Consider the following 23,880-nt stretch of genomic DNA (forward strand, 5'->3'; position numbering starts at 1 on the left):
CACTACAAACCAAACTACATGTACTAGTGCATATTCCCCCTCCAAATGCAAATTACACAACACATGCAAATTTCCACAGACATACACACAACCCTTGTCACCATATGTGAGTAGTCATGACAGTGTTTCCAAATGACTAACTACAGACTATAAGCCATAAAGTGTGTTGAATTTGGACAACATAGGACATCTGAGTTGATGATACCAATAGCGAACAATAAAAAAAAATCTATGAAGTGCTACTTACAAATTTACAAGAATAGGCAGTACAAGTGTCTAATGAAACACTCTAAATACAAGAATGATCTCTTTTTTGGTTGCCACTGCAATAGACCCAGCACTGTTTCAGGCTGCTTGTTCATTTCCACAGCACTCAGGCTCTTTAAACTCTTTACACCGGAGAGTGGTGCACTTGACGACTGGCTCATATTTTCCAATTCAGTTTTTTTTAACAAGTAGTGCATTAGTCTAGACCTCATAGGTAGACTGATGGATCACAATCAAGCATGAAATTGGCCTATCTGACTAATGATGTAATGTGAGAATTGGCAGATATATGGCCTATAGTGGTGAACACTCTTTAAAGGGCAGTGCTTAGGGATGCAAACATTAAAGGGACAAATGCCTCAGAGTTAATATTATTGTTAATATTATTTATTCTGTAAGTAGATTTTTGAAATAAGCTACATTTGGACCTTAGACTATAGTTTTATTTTTAAGATTTTCATCATCCAAAGTAAATGTTTGATTGTATCCACTGTTTCAATTGTACTTTATTTATGTCAGCTGTAACTACAGAGGTTGTCGACAATATTTGGTCCTCCTTTTACTTCATGTTTTTCATCTCTAGATCTGCATGGTTCAGACAGGCGCAGCGACAATAGCTAACATGACCATTGGTGATTGGCGGGTACGAGCGTTGCGCGCCCTCGTTGTGTCTCTAGTAGCTAGTTCACCTATTCACATGTAAATGAACCGTCGTATATACCAAGTACGGGCCCCGTCGGAGCAGTACTAACGAGCCCAGTCTCTCTACAAGCTTTGTTGGCCGCTGGGATCGCTCGGCCATCTGTTCCCATTGACGAGCTGTAACGGCTTTTTGGATTACAAACCGACCTCCAGTTCAGTGGGCTTCTGGCAGCGCCTGGGTTAAACTTCAACAACATGGCCCCCATCCGTAACAAGACAAACGGAATAGACAGAGGTGATAACTGCAGTGAGGTCAATGCTGACAGAAAGGTAAGGGCCTACGTGAACACTTAATTATGAAATTTATGTTTTAACTTGGCAGCTAACTGAAAAAACATCTTCCTCGCTGTTTTGGCAGATGAGGAAACCTCTGGTCGAGAAGAAAAGAAGAGCTCGCATCAATGAAAGTTTACAAGAACTCAGAGTTCTCATCGCGGACACAGACGTAAGACAATATGGATCAATTTCTAGGCTTTATGTGGCATTATCCCTAAAATGAAGTAGACAGGTATGTGGTAATTTAGCTAGTTTGTGTTGTTAGCGTTTGTTGCTTACTCTTTTTTGTCTCCTGGCGCAGTTGCAATCAAAGATGGAGAATGCCGAGGTGCTGGAGATGACAGTGAAACGAGTGGAGAGCATCCTGAAAAACCGTGCCCAAGGTAAACATTTAACATTATTATTAACTCGGAAGTATGCCATTAAGGTTCAGCAAATGTTTTACCTTTCACCAAAAATTCAGAACCGTAACAGTTAAACGTTAAAGTTACGTAACGAGCAATATGGTTATTTAAAACTAAGTAGTTTTTAACGGTCAGCGTGTCAATATTCCAATCAATTGTACTGCGGCCACAGGTGCGCGTGTACAGCCTCGACTGTGGGTCAGCCAATCAGAACAGAGAACCGGACGTTTCCGACGCATTGGCAGTTCACGTTTAAGTTTCATTACTCTAGTTGCTAAGCTAACACTTTATTTTTCCGCAGAAGTGGACGCTGTGAACCGGGAGGCCTGTGAGCGGTTTGCTGCAGGTTACATCCAGTGTATGCATGACGTGCATACTTTTGTGTCCAGCTGCCCGGGAATTGACCCAACAGATGCCGCGGAGCTGTTAAACCACCTCCTGGAGAGCATGCCCTTGAACGACGAGGACCGCCTCCGGCTGATTCTGCCGGACACCGTTGCGGACAGTAACAGCACTTGGTCCCTGTCTGAAAGCATGTACACGGCCCTGGTGTCCCCGGCCCCTTCCAGCACCTCCACCGATGACCTCTGCTCTGACTTGGATGAGACAGACTCAGAGCAAAGCCATGTATCGTCTTCAGAGGAGCCTGACGGCCAGGATGTGTTGAGCTTGCCTTCTTTTACTTACTCCAAGTCAGTGTGGAGACCCTGGTAGACCGGCTAAAACGGAGTAGCATGTTTTAAACTATAGTAGATGATTTACTGCTTTGTGGTAGGATGTTGTGTGGGATAGGCATCAGTACATGACAAAGACACTGCTGAGATGACAACTTTAAAACTTGTTGAAAAGGCATCTGAGAAGCTCTTTGTAAAATTATTCTGGAACTACAATTAAACTAAAATGTATTTAATAAATAAAGTATGTAATTAAATCTGTTTTGCAGAGGTCAGTGACCTTTAGGGTCTTCATTTGGAAGTGTATTGGCTTTGTATAGGCCTGCCTTCAGTGAAGGGAGTAAATGCATATGTAAATATTTACTTGTTGGATATGACTGGGCTGTATAAAGGATAGCTGTCCCGTTAGAAATGCATTTTTAGCTGTGTGTAAATTATTTCTTATTTAGGATGTCTTTAACTTTGTATTTATACATGTCAAATGGCTGTTGGTAGACTACCTCATCTGGTTTCCCTACGTTTCAACATTTTAATAAATATCTTTTGGACAAGTTACTTGTTTTAAATTAGATTTTTTTCAGCAGCTTCATAAAAGACACATTTCACACACAACGATCCCACTAACCACCCACCCACAGCTGTTTTCAACATGTTAGTTATTACTCTGCAATTGTGGGCCATTTGTGTGCACTCTCTCTCCAAGATCCCTCAGCACATCGTAGACATTTGTGAGGTGTGAAATGAGTAATCCACTCTCTCCTTATATAGGCCTAGCTGAGGATTTGGCAAATGGGTTTTATAACTTCAGCTTTTCATGGTAGAGATTTAAAAATAACTTGGGCACAAATAACTTGCGCAGTAATGACTCTGGGCTCTTCAGTAACAAAGCCACCACAGTTTTTTTTTTTTATCAGTTTTACATTATATGGTACTTTATTATACTGTATATGGGGCTTTCATGCAGGAGAATAAAACTATGTAGTAATTTGCCAAATAGTGAAATGTAAAATGTATTAATTTACCAATATTCAAAAGTCTGTTCATACCATTTTATACCGGCAGGAGAATGGCATCAACAGACCCATGCTGATTCAAAGAGACACTTTGAAAGCCTGTGTCTGCGTCTCAGACGTGACCTGTGTGGTCCTGGTGAGAGCCACAGACAGGGCTCTGCCTCTCCACCATCAGCTCCTACAGCTACAAATGAATACGAAAAGACAGCAATCCTGAACAATCCGTCTATAGTCAAATGTCTCGTCTGGTGTTCCTGTGATGTCCACTCCAAGTGTCATTTTTTACACTTAAAACACATCCACTGAGAGGGATCTTTGGTGAAATGACAAGAAAATGATTAATACAGTGAGCGTGCGGTTATTTGTAGAATATTTCTCTTGACTGATGTGACACATTTCCAGCACTGGGAAGTAACTAAGTACATAAGTGCTGCAATAAAGTACAATTTTAAGGTACTTGTACTATGTGTGTATGTTATGCTTCTTTAAACTTACACCCCACTACATTTCAGGTATAAATATACTGGAGTTCTTTCACCCACTGCATTTATCTGACAGTTAAAGTTCCTAGTTACTTTGCAGATTAAGACTGTGCTAACAAAACATACATGATCCATTTATAAAATGATACATCAGAGATTAAACTGTAACTTTAAAACAAAAACAACTCTGCCTCGACTAGCTATTGCATTTTGCTATTTGTATTTCACATGATTATTTCCATTTTATACTGCTTGATAGTTCTACTTAACTACATTTCAGAGGGAAACATTTTTTTGAGATTTTTCAGATTGAGACTTTTGTGGATACAAACTGCTGCTTACAAGTCAACATATCAATAATATCAATCAAATATAAAATATAACTATAATATAATGTAAACTTTGTGACATGATGCTCAATGGAAGGGTATTATTTTTACATTGTGGTAGTGATACTTTTAAATAAATAAATGCTTTACTCCAGCTGGCAAGCTCCTAACTGTTAAACTCCTACGAGGATTTTTAGAAATCACCATGTTAACCCAGGATGATGAACTTGATTCAGATGCGTGTCTGTGAGGTGACTAGACCGGATTTGCAGGGTTCCTAGAGGTGTAAATGGCCGCTGCAGGAGGGCAGATTGTAAATCTTCGCACCTCGGACTCAATTTGGAACAAGTATGAAGGTGTGAACGGGGGGGGGGGTCGCTTTGATCAGGCCTGCTCAGCCGTGGAGCTGATCGTCTGTCGGTGTACAGCCCAGCTATTGTTTCAGTGGTCGGACAGACATTTCCATCAAGAAGGTGAATGTCATGACTTTAGGATAGAGAACAAATAACCTGAGTATCTCTTTAAACATTACACCTACCTTCCTCATTTAAAAATGCATTGTGGTGGCTGTTATTATATTCTTATGTTTCCCCAGAGGCTTTTCTTTTTAGACTTAAGCAAAACAATATAACGAGTACTTCCATTTTTTGAGCTGATGCAACATTGTGATGTTGGTGTTCATGCCTCCACACTGTTTGTCAAGCATCGATCTGCTGCAAATAGGCAATAGTTTATTAAGTCGTTCACACTCATTAGCAGGTCATCGGCCTTAAACAGCTGCGATCTCAAATCACTAGTATTTGTCCAGTGTAACGTGTCGCTGACCTGTCAAACGTCAAAGTGAGAGAAAGAAACTTTTTTTTATCCAAACATTACACAACGCACTTCACTTCGCTGTAAATTAGACAATATTTTATTTTGAGAAAATTTAACAGAAAAATCTCCATTGAAAATAAACGGGAATAAAATACAAATGAAAAAAAAAAGTAAAAGGTGCATTCTTGTCAGTGTCTGTTCAAATAACAGAAAGACAAATGACAAAATCAAGAAATATTCAAGTCGCTGAGAAAGAGCAGTTTCCTCTCAAATGAGAACATAGGCTTCAAAGTGAAAGAGAGCTCTCCACACAGTAACCTGACATCTGTCTGAGCTGCTTTATACCCGTGCAATAACCCTAAACTGACTTCTGAAGCTACCACACGTTTGTTCTGAACGGTAATGAGCTCCAGTCGCTTCCACAGGATGCTCTTCTCCATATTTATGAGGGGCAACATCAGACCAGTTCAAGTGTCATGTGGCACACTTTTAAAACTGGGGAAAACATCCATATTTTCTCCATTTTATATTCAACACCCACCATTAACAGCATACTACGCTCGTATTTTCTAGTCCATGGTGGGAATTGTCCTACTATTGACACAACTCACATTTTTAAAATAGTATTTACAGTAAATATTCAGAATCTTGGTCCTACTTGCTTTTTAAGATGGATTTTCCATTACAACTTAAAAACACATAAATCTGTTTGTACAGAGACAAGTATTGTATGTAAAAATACATCTGCTCAGAGTCAAAGACTGCTACAAACATTCACACAAGCACTGAAATCAGCTGCTTCTTTAAATGAGAGGCATCTGCAAAATAAGTCACCGTTTCATAGCTGATACAGAAACAAATGCCACGTCTAGTGAGAAACCGATGAATGAAATTATGCAAAAAGAGTGAACACTTAAAGCTGCATTACAGGATGCTCCAAATGTCAGAGAGAGGGCATATTTAAATATTAAATGTTATGTCACTTAATGTTTAAATTTTCTATCAGAAATGATAACATGATGGGATGGTGAATGCATGGAGCTTATAGTATGTGTTGCACCTGATTGTCTTTTTCTGTGTTTTCACCAGTCTAAAATGTTTTCACCACCTCCATCGTGATCACGGATCAGTAACTTTACATAAGTCAAATGTGATAACAAATATAATACATTGCATAAATAATACTTGTGATACTTCAAGTATGTGCTAATAATACATTTGCCTAAGCAAATGGAGTTTCTTTGAATTGTAATTTTAGCACTTTTGCTCAAGTTAGGATCAGAGTACGCCTTCCAACCCTGGTGAGGATGGAGGAGGTGAAAAGCTTCAGACACTGTCGGTGAGTTCGTGCCTGCTCACTGACGATACTGTACGCAACGCCAGAAACGAATTGGACCAAATGAAGCAGACACAGAGATGTCTCATTCCTGTTTTCGTCTTCTTCCAGTGCAGCCCATAAAGTGCACTTGTGCGTTCATTTGTTGCTCAATGGGTATGTATAACAGGTGTGACTGAAACTAACTTAAAAACTCTCCAACTGTTTTCGCCGCAAGCTGACGTAGCACAGTGTTTTTGTAACTGAGGAAATGACATCACAAAATGCTGAAATCAATCAAGTGAAGAACAGTTGGTACACCACTGAGCCACATCCCGATGGCCGGTGTTTCTTTGACCTCTACTGTGCTGTGCACTGTAGGACATATTGTATTTCCCGTATTCGGCTCTACGTGTCCTAATCAGTGCATAAAACTCAACAAATGACGAATGAAAGAACATAGAGCCCAACAAGCCCTGCTAGCACCAAAAATCCTGCCTGGTGCAGCTTATAAGTACTTTAAAATAAAATAAAATATATTCACATTATACAAAGGTCTTGACTGTTTGAGCCAGTTTCCCCGGCATCTTACCAGGTACAACTCATCAAACCGCAAGACAAAAACAGTAATGAAGATTTTTTTGTGAAGAGCAAAGGCCTTGCTGGTTGCTTTTTGCAAAGTAGGTCCCTCTACAAAAGTTGCTCTTCACAGTCATGCAGAACAAGAGGCTGACAGGTAATGAAAGTCACTCTGAAAATCTTGAGCCGTTTATTGTCTGGCTGGTTGTGTCTGAGAGCTGGAGCCAGGAGAAGGGTTGTGGCAGGAAATGATGACTGTGTTCGAAGGTTCTTCTCTGGGCCTCCGCTGGCAGCTGACCTCCCGCGTCTCTGTATCACCGATGTCCAGATCTGGCTGATACTCTGCCACAGCCGCCTCCACCGCCGCTACTGCCCCTGAGGCGCTCTCACAGCAGGAGCATGCCTGTTAACCACAGACAGGTTTAAATGAGGCATCAAAGTGAGAAGAAAAACATAGAAAAACAGGGTGGGTGCACAACTTGAACGTTTGATGTTCTTTTAAGAAACATCTCTAGACCAAGACAAACACCCAGACACAGCATACCAAGTTATACTCAAAACATGTAATTGGTGAACTAATATTTTTAGGGTGACTTTTTTGCATAACAGATAAAATACATAAGTGTCACAATCTTACAATATATTTTTCACAAATATATCCATAAAAATGTGGAAGGCCTCTTTTTAAAAAGCAAGTCGAGCCCATGAAATCATTTTTCCCAAAATCCAATTTCCCAGCAACACAAATACAAAAAAACAAAAATACAGATTTTGACATTCTTAAACAGTAGTTTCTTTTCCTACTCCATATATCTGACTCCAAATCTACATCAAGAAATAGATAGGTACTGATGTATTCAATATTTAATAGAAATATCAAACAATGCTATCTTATCATCAAGCATATGAACTGTCATTCCTAAAAAGGATGGTGTTTTTAACAGACTGGAACTGAACTGAACTCTCGTTCTACCTTGATGTCTATGGCCTTGGGTAGACCTCCCTTCTTGATCCAGGGGTGGACCTCGATCAGCTCCTTCGTCTGCTCCTCTGAAAAGTGCGGCTGACTCTTCTGCAGCAGCCTCAGCTTCTCTCTGTCCTCTCTGAGCACTCTCTGGATGTCACTGCAGGTACAAGCAAACACACAAACAACCACACTCAATACACCACCCAACAATCATATCTGACAAACCTTTATGAGGGCTGGGTTTGCAAATAAGTGGCTTGTATGATAAAGTTTCAACACTGGGAGATCACACTCCAGTGAGAACAAAAAAAGGCTGAGTGTCTTGAGCTCTTTGTTCCTGCCTCTTCTTACAATGCTTTCTAAAAAAGAAATCATACACTGCTGATAACTGTCAGTCTCTTTCACCATTTGGCTCGGCTTAACTACTGACTCTATGTTAACATAAGGGTGCCATCTAGTGGTTAAAAATTGTCACCTCAGCCATAGGGTTACAGTGTAAGACGTGCAAACTGATTTCTCTTTCTATTTAGAGAAGTTGACCACAACAGAAAATCATGCGTGCTGTCTCTCACGTACAAACAAAACATTGCAACTGGAAGGAAATACAAACAGTTGAACAAAACAAGCTGTTAACCCTCAGAATAACATGTATTCAGCCTATATATATATAAAAACACACAAGTTGCTCATGAGAGACTGTGGGTATATATTGCGCACTTGTAATATATTGTGTCCTTTTGCAAGTATGAAAAACTGAACTTTGGCCAATGTCCATGGGCCTCCAGCTGTAACTTGGACATCTTCTGAGAGAAACTCATGTCCTCAAAGATGGACCTCAAAGGCCTTGTAGTTAATACTTACTAACTTATTTAGTATCATATCTCAGGAGACACTAAGGTCTCTAAGCTCTTGAGTCTTAGAAAAATTAAATCAGAGCCCTGGATTTCAATAACTTGATGGATAATTTTCCCAGAAACATGAGAAAAATTTTTTTCAGCTTTGTAACAGTTTCTCAGTTATTAGTGTCTTGTTGTGTACAGTGTTCAGTAAGTTATTAGGGCAGGGAAGTTTCAGAGTGCTATTTAGTGACAAATGTTATGTAACTTTTTGGTGTAGTCTGGTTTATGTTATTACTGATTAAGCTGGATTTCTCATCAAACCTCTCCTCTATATGCCAGTTACCTGTTAAGTGCGGTTTGTGGAAAATCAAGGAACAATGTGCGGTACAATTTCATCTCTTAAAAAAGTTTTCATTCTGCTCTAGCAAGTTACTCTGTACAGATATGATGAGATCATGACACCTATGTGTACCTATGAGCTTTCTGCTTCCTGGCTGCACACAGTTCCTCCATAGCCTATAAAGAGTAAACCAGTCTACTACTGAGGAACACAGGACAGTTTGCCTGGATGCATGCTTACCCTTCCCCTTCCATAACAAACAGAAGGTTGATAAACTATCAAACAGTAGTGTCTACAGGGCCACTATCCTCCTCCTCATTGGCTACGCTGCTATCCTCTGACTCACCGCGAGGGCAGCTGATAGGTCATCATGACCTTGTCATCAGTGTTGGCCGTGAGCAGCCACAGCGGGTCCCTCAGTACATACTTGATGAATTGGTCGCTCTGATCCATCTCCATGGGCCCTCCGTCGCTGCTGCTCAAGTGATCTTTGGCCTTCTGGCTGTTCTGAGACGAGTCCACGCTGCCAAAATATTTACTACTGTTGTTGCTTCCTGAGAACACCAAGACAGCAGAGTATTACAAGTTTGCTACAATGTTTTTCTTTACTACAAAAAGGTATCAGTAGTATCTTCAAAGGACAAAAACATGTACTTAAAACTAGCACTGGCACATGATTTTGCTGAGCTTAGTCACAGCCTTGTCAAACTGTGCCACGGCTTATGTACGTAATTCTGTAAATATGGTATCTGTGGGTAGATCTAGTAAATTTCTGAATGCATTTCTGTACTTCTATCTGTTAGCATTGTGATATTAATAGCTAACAATGGACCTTTCATCAATCAAAAGAAAAATAAAACTTATTACACACACTTATTCTGGGCTTCATATTAGTAAATCAGGGACTATAAACATGTTATTCAGCTAAAAATCAACAGAGAGACGACACAAAACTAGTAACTGAATATCAAAATGACAACGAAACTGATTCTACTTGTATTCAATTTGTACTGTTGATTAATCCCTGAGGATGTGTGAGGTTGACCTCATCTCATGTTATCCAAGAGATGTTAAAAGTTAAGTTCAGACCTGTTCCACTACCGGAGGTCCCGCTAGCTGATGTACCACTGGCTGACGTCCTGCTCTTAGATGTCCTGCTGTTGGACGTCCCGCTGGCTGAGGTTCCACAGCCGTTGGACCCTGAGCCCATGGACCCCGAGGTCGCCGAGCCTGTACCTGAGCAGGAGTCCTCGTGGAGAATAATGTCCAACATGTCACTGGACAAAGAGTTGGCGTCGCTGTTGTTCCCATCGCCACGTGAGCTTGCCTGCGAAAACAAAAACAATAAAGTGATAGCATTAAAGAGGAGCTTGACTTCATATCTCTGGCCAACACACTGTAGAGCTTGTACTTCTTCTGGTGCATCTTTATAATACAGGCAGATGCAGCTGTGTTACATCTTGACTCTACGTTTTAAGACTCTACTAGGAGTATATTTCTCTCGAGAGTGTAGTGAATTTCACCAGGCACCTGGTACACAGTACCATACCACTAAGGTTGAGCTTAGTTAGAAACATGACAGTGATCCTGCTCCTTCTCCAGCTGATTTAAAGGAGGCGAAATTCATTACATTAATAAGTAGGAGCATATACATTATATTTAGAAGTTGGGGAAATGATTAATGTTATTAACGTGTAACAGAAGATAATGGCAAACAACTTACTGTGTGCGTTCCTGGTCACATTTCGGTACAATACAATACAGAGAAACCAACATGACCCCACTGATGCTAAAATAGATTTCCACTGCTAATGTTATTGGTATGGTTCAAGCCTTGGAGGCCAAACATGCAAAATCATAGAGAGGATGTTCTGTATGTGTGCATGAAGTCATGCATACAGTACAGTACTGCTGTGTACTATAATACGGGTTTGGTTTTAACCTTTTTTTAAGCATCACTTGTTTTCCAGTTCATGTTACGTCTTTTTAAAGTTTCTCAGTCTCATGCTTTAAAAGCAATGCCACGCGGTGGAATATGCTCTACTTGATAGACAAGAACAGTGCAGACTATAAATGTAAATCATAAGTCATGAAAAGGAAAAAAGAGAAATTGTTACAGATATAACTGACATATGGAATCGGGGAGGAATGGGATTGGAGAAGTGTGGAGGTTTTCTGATGAGTTGCCTACCTCTTTGCTGTAAGCCCTCAGCCTAGAGCACACTTTATCCCAAGACAAACGCTCACAGACACAGGGCGTGCCCTCGCAATACAAGGGTCCAGGTGGACCAAGGAGACTGAGAGATGGCTAAAGGGTGTAAGGGATAATAACATCATGTGTTAACACCCTGGGCCACATTTCATCTGAGGACTCTAGACTGACTTGACTTTACATATGGCATAGCAATACAACAGCAAAAAACTGCACTTTAATACGCTGAATAATGTGGAGGAATCACTGTGACAATGGCATTAAATCCCAAAAGGCTCAGAGACATGTGATTGAGTGTCTTAGAGGCCTAACTATCGGGGGTCTAAACAACCCACAATGATACATTTCGGCGAGGCAGTGACATTTTATCCTGACAGTTTAAGAAGGTAACAGGTGAAGAAAAGGGAAAGAGAAAGAAGAAAGCAAACAAAAAGAGCTTTATTTCCTTGTTTACCTGCTTCAGCTCCCTCTCCTTGGCCTGGTTGCCAGTGGCTCCTTTCTCCCTTTCAGCCGTACTGGTCCCTTGTCCACCAGAGGGCAGCAGTGTGCTGTCCTGCCTGTCCACAGACAGCTCCAGCTCCAGCAGGTTGAGGGGTGAGCTGCAGCGAGACTGGAACAAAGGTGGGGATGCCTGACCTCCACCTCCTGCAGACTGTGGCGTTGAGGAGCGAGACTGGCCCTCCACGGGGGCCTTTGGGGTTTCCGAGGATGGAGGGAAGTAGTTTGATGGGGTCATGTAACCTGCTGGAGGAGCAAAGTGGTTTTGGGAGTTGAACTGATTCTGAACATCGAAGGAAAGTTGAGCTGTGAAGGTGCCCTGGCCTGGAAAGGCAGCCTGACCAAAAGGCTGTGTCTGGGTGGGGAAGCCCCCAGTCTGTGCGTGGTACACTGGCTGTGTTGGTGGAGGCCCGGGGGCCATTGGAGAGTACATGTAATTGGGCAGGACTAGAGCCACAATGGGGGTGACCATGGGGGCAGCGTATTGAGCAGGATGGATGGTTGGGGGGCAGGGAGGGGCTTGGGCGCCCTGGTTGTCCCCAAAGCCTGTTAGAGTGGCGTCTGTGCGGGTAGGTATGGAACTGGCTCTGGGGTAAACCGGGAGGGGGTAGCCTGGCATCACGGCGGGGTAGGCCATGGGAAAGGTGGACTGTGAGGTGTCTGAAGGAGACCAAGAGGTCGGGTTGAGGCCATGGTGTAAGAGAGGAGGCCTCGGTTGTTGTTGTCTGTGATGAGACACTGTGCTGTCCGAGGACTCGATCTGCCTCGCTCGCTTCGACTTGGTCTTCTTATTCCGCGTGCTTCGCCGCGTGGTGGGCTGTGCGCCCTGCTTGCAGAATCGAGCAGCGGGTGCAGCTAGAGGGCCGAGAAGAGCAAATTTTGTTTAGTGATTTGTGAATTTGACATTTGTCAGTAACAAGCAAATATAAATTGACAATGAGAGAATATGAGGAAAACTCCAATTTATTAAAACTTTGGTCTTACTTTTTTAGAATTGCCCATCATTTCTAAAAGTTTTGAAAACACTGTAGTCATTAAAGTAATTTGTTACACCACAGCAACAAAGTCTGACGGGGAAAAAATACAAGTGGTAAACCAACAGTTGCCAGATTATGTACACTGATGGTTCCCAACCTGAGCCATTCATTGGGTCACGTGATATAGGAGATAATAGAGAGCATTGTTCTACTACACCAATTTGAATAAATTTTTTCATGAAACTTTCTCTAATCTTTGCTTTTATTGTAAAATATGAATAGTTTACCTCGTTGGGCCCTTGGAAGGGTCAAACAATCTGGAAAGTTTAGTTTAGTTTGTTTTTCTCTTTTTTTGTTGGTAGACCTGCTCACAGCTACATTACACATGCAGACTGTGTGGAAAAGGGGTCATAAGCCAAAAAAGGTGGAAAGCGATAATCAAAACCAGTCATCTGGAGATAAGACTGAAAGGTCGATAGTAATCCCTCATTGTACAAGAAAACAGTGACCACACAACTATGGCAAGCATGAGAGGTCAAACCTGGACCAGGGAGTCTGTCCGTAAACTGTGATGGATACTTCAGTGATAATTTAACTGTTGACCATTTTCTCTTCTAAATAAGTTTGGTTACCTGGGGGTTTGTTTAAAAACTAATTCTGTCTCTTGGCCTGTCAGATTTCTTTTTAGTGATGCAGCCATGCTCCCAGATCTCACAAAATAACTTGGTGAGCCCAAAGTTATCAATACAGATTGAAGTGATGCCCATAAGTTGTAATAAACTGGAATTATCGCTCTCATATGAATTGTTGGTGTGGTGTTCAGTGGCACCATCGCTGGCGATCTGTTCTCTCTGGCGTTCCAGGTACTGAGGGCAGTTTGCTTTGAGTTGTGTGATTCCACGAAGCTCTCTGAAGCGATACAGAAAGGCCTGCTCTTCCTTCTGCGTATGAGCCGCCAAAACCTGCTTAGTCAACCCCAGCTTCTTGTACGATTCCCTCTCCTGGCTGGGAGGCGAAACAGCACAAGGAGGAACACCGATGTTTTGGCTGGATTCTACCGTCTCCCCTGTTCCTGGTACATCCTCTATGATCTCTGCTTGGATGACAGCGGGCAAACAACTTTAACATACTGTTAAGTAATGAAAGGTGGAGTTTTTATGCAATACAACATATGCAGTAAAAACAACAGAAGCAATGTTGACCAATCACTGTAGTTGCTTGCATTGGAACATATAATGGACACCACTGAAAAAAGCATTAACAATAAAAATGGAAGAAACTTTCAAAGAATCACTCAAGTCGGAACCACTTTCAAGATTATCAGAGGCCACTGGTCAAATGACAAGACTGTGAAAGAATTGTACAGTCATTGTGTGTAACCAATATTATTCAGGTATGTTGTGTTTACATCAATGCCGATCAGAGCTGGAGCCGATAAATACCGGTGTCTACTGAGTCATTTGACCCGGGTGTGAATGCCAGTTGTCCCCTTCTTCATTGCTGACAAAAGCCCAATGATAGCAGATCTTAGCAGGTTTTTTGACCAGTGGAAAAGCGGCCTGATATACTTTGTTTGCCCCAAATACATGTTCACTCCTTCATTGGGTTGTTCGCTTGACCTAGTGTCAGTGAGGCTCACTCATTGGCTATAGTAATTACTACAGTAAGTACTTCTTCAAATGAGTACACAGATGTGGACCTGCACTACTGCGATAAAGCTCGATCCAATAAACATGAGTCTTGGATTATTATTGTCTACCCATGTCTGTCTAAATTTATCACTAGCATGCATAATACTGTACACTGCATGCTTACAATGAGAAAAATGCAACACTAGATGACCATCAGTAGCTTTGTTTTTGTTAGGGACTACAACAATCAATTTTTCCAACTAGAAACTGTTGGATGAAAAATGAGAAAGAGAGCTGCCACTGATGTGTCACACATTCTTAAGTCTTTACATTAGGCTGTTATTTTGGATGGGACCAAATAACCCTGAAAACATTTGTGTGCACCGATCAGATCTATAAATTTTACATAGTGGGGGGGACTTTACTTTTTCTGCGTTTTGAGAAATAGATTGCCAGCATCCCCTGATAAAGTGGATACGCACACACACCCACACACACACACGCAAAGACACAGAGAAAGCGTGTACACATATGGCTACAAGTTAAGTAAAGTTGCATTTACAGTGCTGTGAAAAACCATTTACCCCTTCCCCAATTTCTTCTATTAGTGAATATTTGTCACACGGAGTAGCTTCAGATCTTCAAAATGTAACATTAGACAAAGGGATAAAAATGACCAAAACAAGCAGCTGATGCTTGAAGATCTACCACTGTGTCTGAGCTGAAGTATTTCTGTAAGGAGTGGACTAAAATTTTTTGAAGTGATATCAAACTTTCAAATTTACTTAACAATTAATGCAGATATTGCTGCTAATTTTGTGCAACCTGCTATAAAGTGGCCAATACCTTTTCAAATGGGTGATATGGTCTTTGTTCCACAAGTTAATAACATAATACACTAAACAGTATATTAACTCAGCTTTTTTTGTCTTAAGACTACATTTTGCCTTGGATTTGATACCTTAGTACAACAAATATCCAATAATAGATGAGATCAGGTTGGAGGTAAATACTTTTTCACGGCACTGTACCTGACTCTGGTTGAGGTTTCTTGTCCCCAACATGCACTATGGTGCTACTGTAGCTACACTGGCTGGTTATGGACACCACACTTTCTGGTTTGTTAGGCACAGGTAGGGGCAGCGAAGTGCCCACTACCGCTGTGGCTGCGTCACTGGACTTTTTGTCTTGATTGTCCAAAGCGGAGAGACCAGACTGATCCTTCAACAAGGCTGGTTCTGCCAAAGAGAACAGAGAACAAGATATACTGACAAGGTGCTGGCATTGTAGAGTCTGAGAGAGAAGTTTAAAGGGCAGAGTGTGAAGGCCTTAGAAGGCTGTAGCTTTGTATAATGAGGTGACAATAAGTGTCTGGTAACCTTTCAAGGTATGAACTGAAGCATTGCCACATACCTTCAGACACCTGCATGTTGTTGGATCCTTTCTGTTTGTCCTCATCTGAGTTCGAGGACGTACTGTTAGAGGAAGACTGACACTTTCTCTTCATGGTGATCGGAATATTACAGCTCTCCAAGTACCTACAGAAATCACAACAAAATGAGGACTTTCTGCATTTTTACCATCTATTACAACTAGCTATCTGCAAGAGCAAACACGTCGCAAAACTACAGTTACCGCCTCATGGTTGCATGCCTTTGCCAACCAGCTAAGTTGGCAAGATGGCCATATGGATATAAAATGTCACCACTTCATCATTTTATCCTTTTAGACATTTGCGTTAACTTGTGTCATAATTAGTTATAGCCAGAAATGTATTTTGTGGCACTACCATGACCTTGACCTTTGACCAAGAAATTCTAATCAGTAGAAATCTCACCTCAAGTCATATGTTTTCCATTGGTGCTTTGATGGAAAACTTAGTTTCTAAAGCTTGCATTTACCATACCAATTATACAAATCTGGATATACATTGTCCCCTATACTGGACAATCCAGGATCATGGTTGCCATTCCTTAAAATCATGTCAGCTTTTGTACCTGATGACACTGTCCAAACAGCTCATCTGCTGGTAGGAGTAGGAACTCTGATCATTGAGGGACAGCTCCTCCTGCAAAGATGCCCTACTCTCCTCCATAGTCAACCCGGTCTCCCTCCAGTTGAGAGAAGTGGCTGAGTCTTTGGGCCGCACCACTGCTGGGCTCTTCTGTACAGACTCTACTGGAGAGAGGCCAGGAGTTAGGGGACGAGTGCAGGCTGGGGTCACTTATACAACAAATATTACAATTTCCCAACAACTGAGGCACAAAAAGACACATCAGCTTTCTTATTCCCTCTATGGGTTCGATACACTCTCTCAACTGTTTACACACAATTACACAGGCAATTATCAGCTGGACTTACTGCCATTTCTTTTCTTGTGGTCAGGTTTGGTTGTTTGCTGCTCCTGGCTCTTCTGGAGGTGAATACCTTTACAGATTTCCTGAAAGGTTCGCTGTGAAACAGAGACACAAGACAGTCTGTATAACTTCTGTTAAAAGAAGCTCCACTGAAATTTAAAATATGATGAATTATTGTGAAAAGTCAGACAGCCCAGTAGTATTGTTGGATAATCCTGTACACTTATGGTACTGGGCTGAAACACGCGCTTCTAAACTGCAAGTATTGGGGTTACTCACGGGTCTGGCTTTGCTGCTCACTTCCTCCTCCTGCTCCTCCTGTCGCATCTTGCTCTTGGTCAGGTTGTCACTAGAGGAGGACAGGCCCAGAAGCTGATCATTGCTGTTTAGACTTGCGTAGCCACTGGACCCACAGTTATGGACCGGCTGGTGACAGATAAAGAGAGGGAAGAAGGAGGTTAAAAATGGAAGAGATGGAGAAATTGAGTCTCAAGGCAAAGCGAACTACCTAAAATAATCCAAGTGTTGCTCTACTTTTTTGGTTAGTTCCTTAGTCTCTTTTGGGTTTGAAGGTCTTAAGGTTGCTCTTCCACCCTGTTGTGTTCTGTGATTACAATTTTTTTAAATATAATTTGATATTTTTTTTGGAAGTAAGATGTTGCTTTAATCCCTCAGCTGTATACTAACATTTACATCTCTTCTCTGATTAACGTTATCTCTGCTAGCTTCTATGATTTCACACAGCCTAAATAATATACCGTCCTCTATAATCTATACTTTACATCCTGAATTTTCTTTCATTTCTTATTGCCTCTCACCTGTAGTAGGAGGCGGTGGATTTGCTCAGTAATCTCTTGGATGTCAGAGTCCATGGTCTTCATCTCGCTGACAGAGGAGCCCGGCGCCACGAAAACATCTTCATTCACAGGCCCCCTGTAAGACAACAACAAACATCAGTGGATGAAGCTCCATCAAACAACTTTGAAAACTTGTTTTTTCCTTCGGGATTTACATGTATGACGGACTCCACTTAGAGATTACAAGTCTAGTACTCACATTCGGACTTTGTGTCTCCCGATGACAAATGAAACTTTGCGGCTCCAGGGATTGACAAAACTGGACCAGCTGGTGTCTAGGATGATGTATTCTCCGTTTCGTGCACAGAACCGGATGGAGGAATGGTCAAATGGCTGCCCTGCGAACTGAAGGACTGCAGGCAAAGCCAAAAAAAAACAAAACATGGTTAGTACACTGAGGGAGTACAAGCAGGAAATTCTTTCCCCATCTTTTTAATTCTGTGGGCTCACTCTTTCTGTGAATGGCCAGCATGATCGGTCGGTCATTGGGATGCAGGTGGAGGAGGATTGGTGTGCCAATCAGGTCCTGGGGGAGGTACCCAAGCAGAGGAACCGCCCTGATACAAACAACACACATCTCAGTTAGTTAACTAACAACAGTACAAACTGAGCCTTACTTGCATAGCTCAGTGATCTCTGTGCAAATACTCAAGATTTCGCTTACCGCTCATCCACATCCTGGAACACACAACTCGGAGTGTGTGTGGTTGTGAAGATACGCTTGTCTGTTGGAATTCTGGGTGCTTTAAGGAATAGAAACGATATGTGATATTAAATGGCTTTTTCGCTAAAGCCTTTCTTAGATTTTTGTGTGATTCATAACTGGTCATCCTGAACCTGCAGTCAGGATCTTACCATCATAACCAGAGTGAACCCTCTCAGCCAGGAGGAGGCAGCAAAACTGGTCTTCAGCATGTTCTGTGTCTTGAACCTTCATCAAGTAGGGCGTCATGCGGAATGGATAGTACTGCAGATTGCCCTCACACTCTTTACCACCACTGCAAATTAGATAGAAGAGTTAAATTAAACTTAATCAAATAAGGATGGTCTACTTTATTCAAGTATTCACAAATACTCTCAGTCAAGGTTCATGGATTTTGGAATTCAATATTTTGAACACATGGGGGTGCTGTGTAGTTATTTTTCCATCTATATGTGTGAATGTTGATGCATACATTCTTAAATTTCTGTTCTTGAGAGGCTGAGACCAGTGTGAGGATGTTTTAGCCATTTTAAACACCATCAACATCATTTCTACATCAGGTGAGGTCAATAAGATCAGATTTAAGGTTCGTAATGAAAAAATAACGTCAATGGAACTTCTAACAAATATAATAAGGTGTGGGTGCGTGTGTTTTACATGGGTGTGTGTGTGTCCGTCTGCTTATATGTATAACCCTGGCCTGGAAAAAGCATCCGATTACAGTTAACACGCTTATGATGTCACAAACTAATTGAAAAGCATCTAGAGTGGAATGAAAGTATGAATATAAAACACAAACAGGTACGAGGAGCAGATGGTCTGACACCGTGTCTGAACCAACACCCACTCACCTGATACGACAGAAGAAGGATTTCTCCTGCATGCAGTCAGGCTGGGATGAGTCTGAAAAGGGGAAAAACATGTTTAAATTTAACAGCAACATGATCTTGCTGAATGCTCAGCTCCCGCAGGCGATTGAGGTTTGATTAATTCCATCTAAAAACACCATTTAGGAGCACAGCTCTGCACTTAAATGCAACAAATTTACACTGAGTTGGAGTGAGTGCAGCTCTGGGTCTGACGTCTTGAAAAGATTCAAGGCCACAGACCAACAAGTCAATCTGGCCATTATCAATTAAACTGTACAGGATACAATGAGTTCTCAAACACAGAAAATTGTAAAAGGTCAATAATCTTGACCTTCTGCACCTACGGTCACAATGTTGTTAATGTTTTCTTAATTTGTGCATTCAGACTGAGACAGCTCAGTCTACTCTATGAAGCTTAGATGAAAGGGAATCAGTTTTATGAATGATACAGTCAGGTTGACCTGATCTTGTTGGCAGCAGGCTGTGCTTTCCTGACTTGTTCCCAGACAAATTTCTGATGTACTATCCCAAAATCTCAGTCATGTCTTGTATCCTTTATTCACTTTCTTATGTAGAGAAGGTACTCTTGAGAATAATTTTTATAGGAAGTGAAAATGAAGTAACAAGACCATCTTATCTCTAGTTGTAGGTTTTGTGGTGCAGTTGTTACCAGTGCTTGGCAGCATCTGGAAGATGCCTGATCTGCTGATAAAGATTTCTCACTTTGTTTGCACTCAATCATTCTGTTTCTCCATAGCTGTTATTTCTGTCAACTCTGTATATACAGCATCTATTGAGAGTCTGGCTGTCCCGGGAGAGAGATTCCTTCTATTGGTTTCCCCCATTTTTTCCTTATCTGAATTGAGGGTCTAAGCATAGAGGGAGTCCTATGTTGTACAGACAAATTTGTAACTTTGGGCCACATGAACAAAATCGAGTTGACTTGTTATTCTCATAAGTACAAACATGGCCAAAGATGCCCTCAATGGGCTAATTGATATTGTGTCTGGGTAAGAGCGGTGTAGTTTTTGTACCTGCTCCAGTGCACATGCTCCAGGAGGGCAGGCGGTAAGGCGTTGTGAAGCTGTAAAACACACTAACATCCTGCGGTGTCAGGAACTCCACAAACTTGGTGTTCTTGAACACATCTCTTTTACAGTTGAGGATGGAGGCAGCCTGATCAGAAATGTAGACGATCCTTCCTGTGATGAGAGACACTGCTACTGCAAAAATGTCCTGTAGAAGACACAAAATCCAAATTGTGGGATGAAGGAGAAAACTTGTACCTGACGGCACAAACACTCATCAAACAAATCTGACAACACATCACTTAATTCTTCGAAAGCAGGAGTACATTTACTGAATTGTCAAAGCATTCATCTGTATATGCAGCTATAAAGAACTTAAAGATCAGTATTGTTTCTAAAATTATGAAATTACTCACATTATTTTTGAGGGTGTATTCAGAAGTGATACTGTCTATTTCCTCTATTGTATAAGACGATACATCCAGGCCTGAAGGTTGACTGTCATTGGTCATCAGAAGCTGGTAATATTCCTCATTGGCTGCAAAAGCAATATTACAATGACTCGTCACAGTCTGGTCAAAACATATACGCAATACAAAAACAGATGGTATTTGGAAACTGATAGTTTCATGAAAACAGCAATGACGATCTCGGGTAAGGAGAGAAAAAAAAAAGACCTACGCATGTTGAAGTCACAGACATTTTTTAATGATGAAAAATGTCTGAGCGCTACAGTAAAATGCGTCATATTCTTTAACAACTGTGCTGATGACTGTACTGTTTAACCACTACCCGCCCATTTCCATTTATAAACATTTAGACAGGGTGGAATTAAGCATTTACAGACCATTACCGATAGAACTGCCTATAGAAACATTCCCTCCTGCTCAAATGATGCCTTTTTTGCTTTGCCATTAACTGCTAAGACATTCTTGTGAAACAAATAGCCACATTTATGCATTCACTCAAATAATGTCTCATTAAGTACAGACACTGAAGCATCAAAGTAAAAATATCTATATCCAAACTGTGAATTGGAACAGGCCACAAAAACACAGTAATGTGTTATTGTAAAGGTTGATACTTAATCACAATGCAGAAGGACAGAGAGGAGGGATGCTGAATGCACTTTACCTTCCACTTGTTTGACACAGCGCAGCGCGTACTTGAGGGTGTTCAATGTGGAGGACTTGTTATTGTGTCTCTTCTCAGCAGGAAGGTGAAGCTTCAGCTCTTTCAGGGTTTTAATCACCTCCTTCTGGGTCTTAGCTTTGGCAGACTCCTGACTACTGCAAATTGCACAGCGACACACACATGCACAGTAGCATGTCAAATATTGCAACAGGGAAAACAGTCCCTCAGAGAAGATTAAAACAACAGAAATAGTGACAAAGTGTCATTTTGTAAGGTGCACTGATGTTAAACTAAGAATGAGACTGTTATCCTGTGTGGTTAATGTTTTCGGTTAGTCAACGGCGGTCAGTGCACTTACCTGCAGCCACTGGTTGAGGGGTTGTCCTGCTCTGAGCTCAGCAGACTGAAGGCGTTTGAGCTGCTCGGAGGAGATGGACTGTGGGAGTTCGAGCTGCGGGAGAGACAAGGACAATTGAACATCTTGCAAATTACTTAAATTACCTCAAAGAGTCACACAAACAGAGGAGAGAGACACAGCTGATTCGAACTCCTCCCTCATTAAATTTAAGTTTAACAAAAATATAATCAAATGGAAGACTGACAGGCCAAGTAGAAAACGTCACCATCGTTTTCTGATTTTTCTGAAGCACAAATTTCACACGTCTCATACATGCATCTCCTTCTCACTCTTCACACCGTTGCTAAGGTGCTCAATTTATCTGCATATAAAAAAAAAAAAAGAAGTATACTCAGTTGCACAATATGGGGTGTTGTTAAGGTGAGCCGAAAAAAGACCAGTTGATTCCTGCCTTTGTGGAAGTGAATGGGAAACAGTGGGCATGTAGCTTCACCTCTCATTTAGGAGCCAGGCAATAAAAGAAACTACACTCCAAATCTGAGGTCAGACTCACGTCCTTGAGGACCTCAAGTACGTCTGTAGCTCACAGGGTGCAGAGCAGGAGAGCACCATTACAGTAAAAATTAGGCATCAAAATACAACTGGGGGCAGGGATGCTGCTGGAAATTCTGGGATCAAGAAAACAGCTCTCTTGGTGGACTGAAATAGTACTTTTCTTCAGGAAATTGTACCAGGTTTAAATAAAAACCACATTCTGAAGGCCTCATTTTTCCTAAGCCATTTTACTAAAACTACATTTGAAAAAATGTTATACATATTTAAATAAATATTTACATGTAAATAGTGAAAGTTCATTCTAGACCTAAAGAGGAGGTTGACAAAAGTAGTTTGAGCTTTTTCCAAAAGTTCTGAGTTTGAGAGTTTATCTCACTGTCTTCCTCAGCAGATGGAAGTTTGCTTGGTTGCCACCTTCCTTGTGTCATGATAACCACCAACCACCATTTCAAAAAACTGTCTATTGAGAAAGACTCTGAGATCCATTGGAAAGTTCTGTCAAAAGCTCCAAAGTGGACGCTGAGAAAAATATTATTTGTCAAACTTAACAAATAATGTATCTTTTCCATGCATGAATGTAGGTCTGTTAAATACTTTTGAAAACAAAAAACATGTATGGGTAGTGGAAACACATCATGTCTACTAATCATCTAGGTCTGCATGCATGAGTGTGTGTGTGTGTGTGTGTGTGTGTGTGTGTGTGTGTAATCCACTGCATTAACCTACAAGCTTAACACTACACTAATACACTCAAATCGACAGCTCTTAGAAACAATGATTCACCTGAACTACAACACAGGTTACTATGAATAACCTGCTTACCTGGTCAAGAATAGACAACACCTTTACAAATAGCCTCTCCAAGCAGGTATCTAATTCTATCAAATATAGCCTTCACTACTCAGGAATGCAACAGCTGGTTTTAGACTGGACAGACTTAACATGTAGTGTTCAGTTGGGTTATTTGCAACTTTGCAGTAAGTCTGTCAATCATGGAAAGATCTCACGAAGAGAAAGAGCTCAAACAGGCAGGGGAGTCTCTGTTTCAGTTTCTGTTCTGTGCGGTGTGTCTCTGCTCAAGGTGAAGATGAGGGCAAAGTGGCCTTGTTTAATCAGAAACCTTCAACCGACAGCCTGTATGAACATCTGACCTCTTACCACGCCAGGTGTATGTTAGGATATCTCGTTACACTGAAGAGACATGAATAACACAGTGAATCAACTGCATATGAATAAGGCAAAGAGGAGCTCCAGTGGGCTAAATGTCTGGTGTGTTTTTCCATTCTGCATGACAGCTATACACAAGCTATATGCCTATAAATTAATTTAGAGTTAATAAATGTGCATTGTGTGTTTTCTTTTGGATAAAAGACAAAGTATCTTACATCCAAGAATATTCACAGGCTGAGCCTATAGAATAAGCTGTTTTCTGACAGTTTATATGCTCATCATTTCCTTGACAAGCGGGTCTAAGTAGTAGTAGTGAAATTTACTCATGTTATGTGTTATGTTAAAGATTTAGCAAGGCATTGGTTGCTTTGCAAGTACAGTTGGCATAATTAAGCCTTTGGATTCACAATAGAGCAGTAGACGATAGTGTAGCCCAGGGTTGTGTGTATGCGGCCCACTGTATTAGCCTACAAGCTTATCAGTGCACTAATACACTGAAATTAGCAGGTCTCAAGACTCATTGACTCA

General features: G+C 41.2%; 2 protein-coding genes across 6 annotated transcripts in view; one reads left to right on the plus strand and one right to left on the minus strand.

The window, feature by feature from the left end:
- The first annotated feature begins 112 nt into the window (after positions 1-112).
- Positions 113-2,878, plus strand: hes6 (hes family bHLH transcription factor 6). The gene is made up of 4 exons (XM_023404121.2): positions 113-1,239; positions 1,328-1,414; positions 1,547-1,628; positions 1,951-2,878. The coding sequence occupies exons 1-4, from the start codon at positions 1,165-1,167 to the stop codon at positions 2,361-2,363; spliced, it is 657 nt and encodes a 218-aa protein (XP_023259889.1). The 5' UTR covers positions 113-1,164; the 3' UTR covers positions 2,364-2,878.
- A 2,166-nt stretch (positions 2,879-5,044) lies between these two features.
- The window catches only part of per2 (period circadian clock 2), a 30,725-nt gene continuing 11,889 nt past the window's right edge, over positions 5,045-23,880 (minus strand). Inside the window, exons 3-24 of one of the 5 annotated variants that reach the window (XM_087173443.1) lie at positions 21,628-21,720; positions 21,270-21,424; positions 20,552-20,673; positions 20,142-20,343; positions 19,090-19,141; positions 18,391-18,533; positions 18,200-18,278; positions 17,986-18,092; positions 17,735-17,888; positions 17,497-17,611; positions 16,958-17,104; positions 16,683-16,773; positions 16,319-16,496; positions 15,735-15,859; positions 15,353-15,559; positions 13,520-13,783; positions 11,670-12,568; positions 11,195-11,311; positions 10,093-10,330; positions 9,431-9,557; positions 7,831-7,981; positions 5,045-7,260 (exon numbers count right to left, since the gene is read on the minus strand). In XM_087173443.1, the coding sequence (XP_087029569.1) occupies positions 7,048-7,260; positions 7,831-7,981; positions 9,431-9,557; positions 10,093-10,330; positions 11,195-11,311; positions 11,670-12,568; positions 13,520-13,783; positions 15,353-15,559; positions 15,735-15,859; positions 16,319-16,496; positions 16,683-16,773; positions 16,958-17,104; positions 17,497-17,611; positions 17,735-17,888; positions 17,986-18,092; positions 18,200-18,278; positions 18,391-18,533; positions 19,090-19,141; positions 20,142-20,343; positions 20,552-20,673; positions 21,270-21,424; positions 21,628-21,720 (3,979 nt within the window). In that variant the 3' untranslated portion in view covers positions 5,045-7,047. Of the gene's footprint in view, positions 7,261-7,830; positions 7,982-9,349; positions 9,558-10,092; positions 10,331-11,194; positions 11,312-11,669; positions 12,569-13,519; positions 13,784-15,352; positions 15,560-15,734; positions 15,860-16,318; positions 16,500-16,682; positions 16,774-16,957; positions 17,105-17,496; positions 17,612-17,734; positions 17,889-17,985; positions 18,093-18,199; positions 18,279-18,390; positions 18,534-19,089; positions 19,142-20,141; positions 20,344-20,551; positions 20,674-21,269; positions 21,425-21,627; positions 21,721-23,880 lie in introns of all 5 variants that reach the window. The other 4 variants (XM_023404129.2, XM_023404128.2, XM_023404132.2 and 1 more) reach the window with 4 other exon arrangements.

This window comes from Seriola lalandi, unplaced genomic scaffold, assembly GCF_002814215.2.
Source record: "Seriola lalandi dorsalis isolate HSWRI2012SDOR001 ecotype SW California unplaced genomic scaffold, Sedor1 jcf7180002054223, whole genome shotgun sequence".
Lineage (NCBI taxonomy): Eukaryota > Metazoa > Chordata > Actinopteri > Carangiformes > Carangidae > Seriola > Seriola lalandi.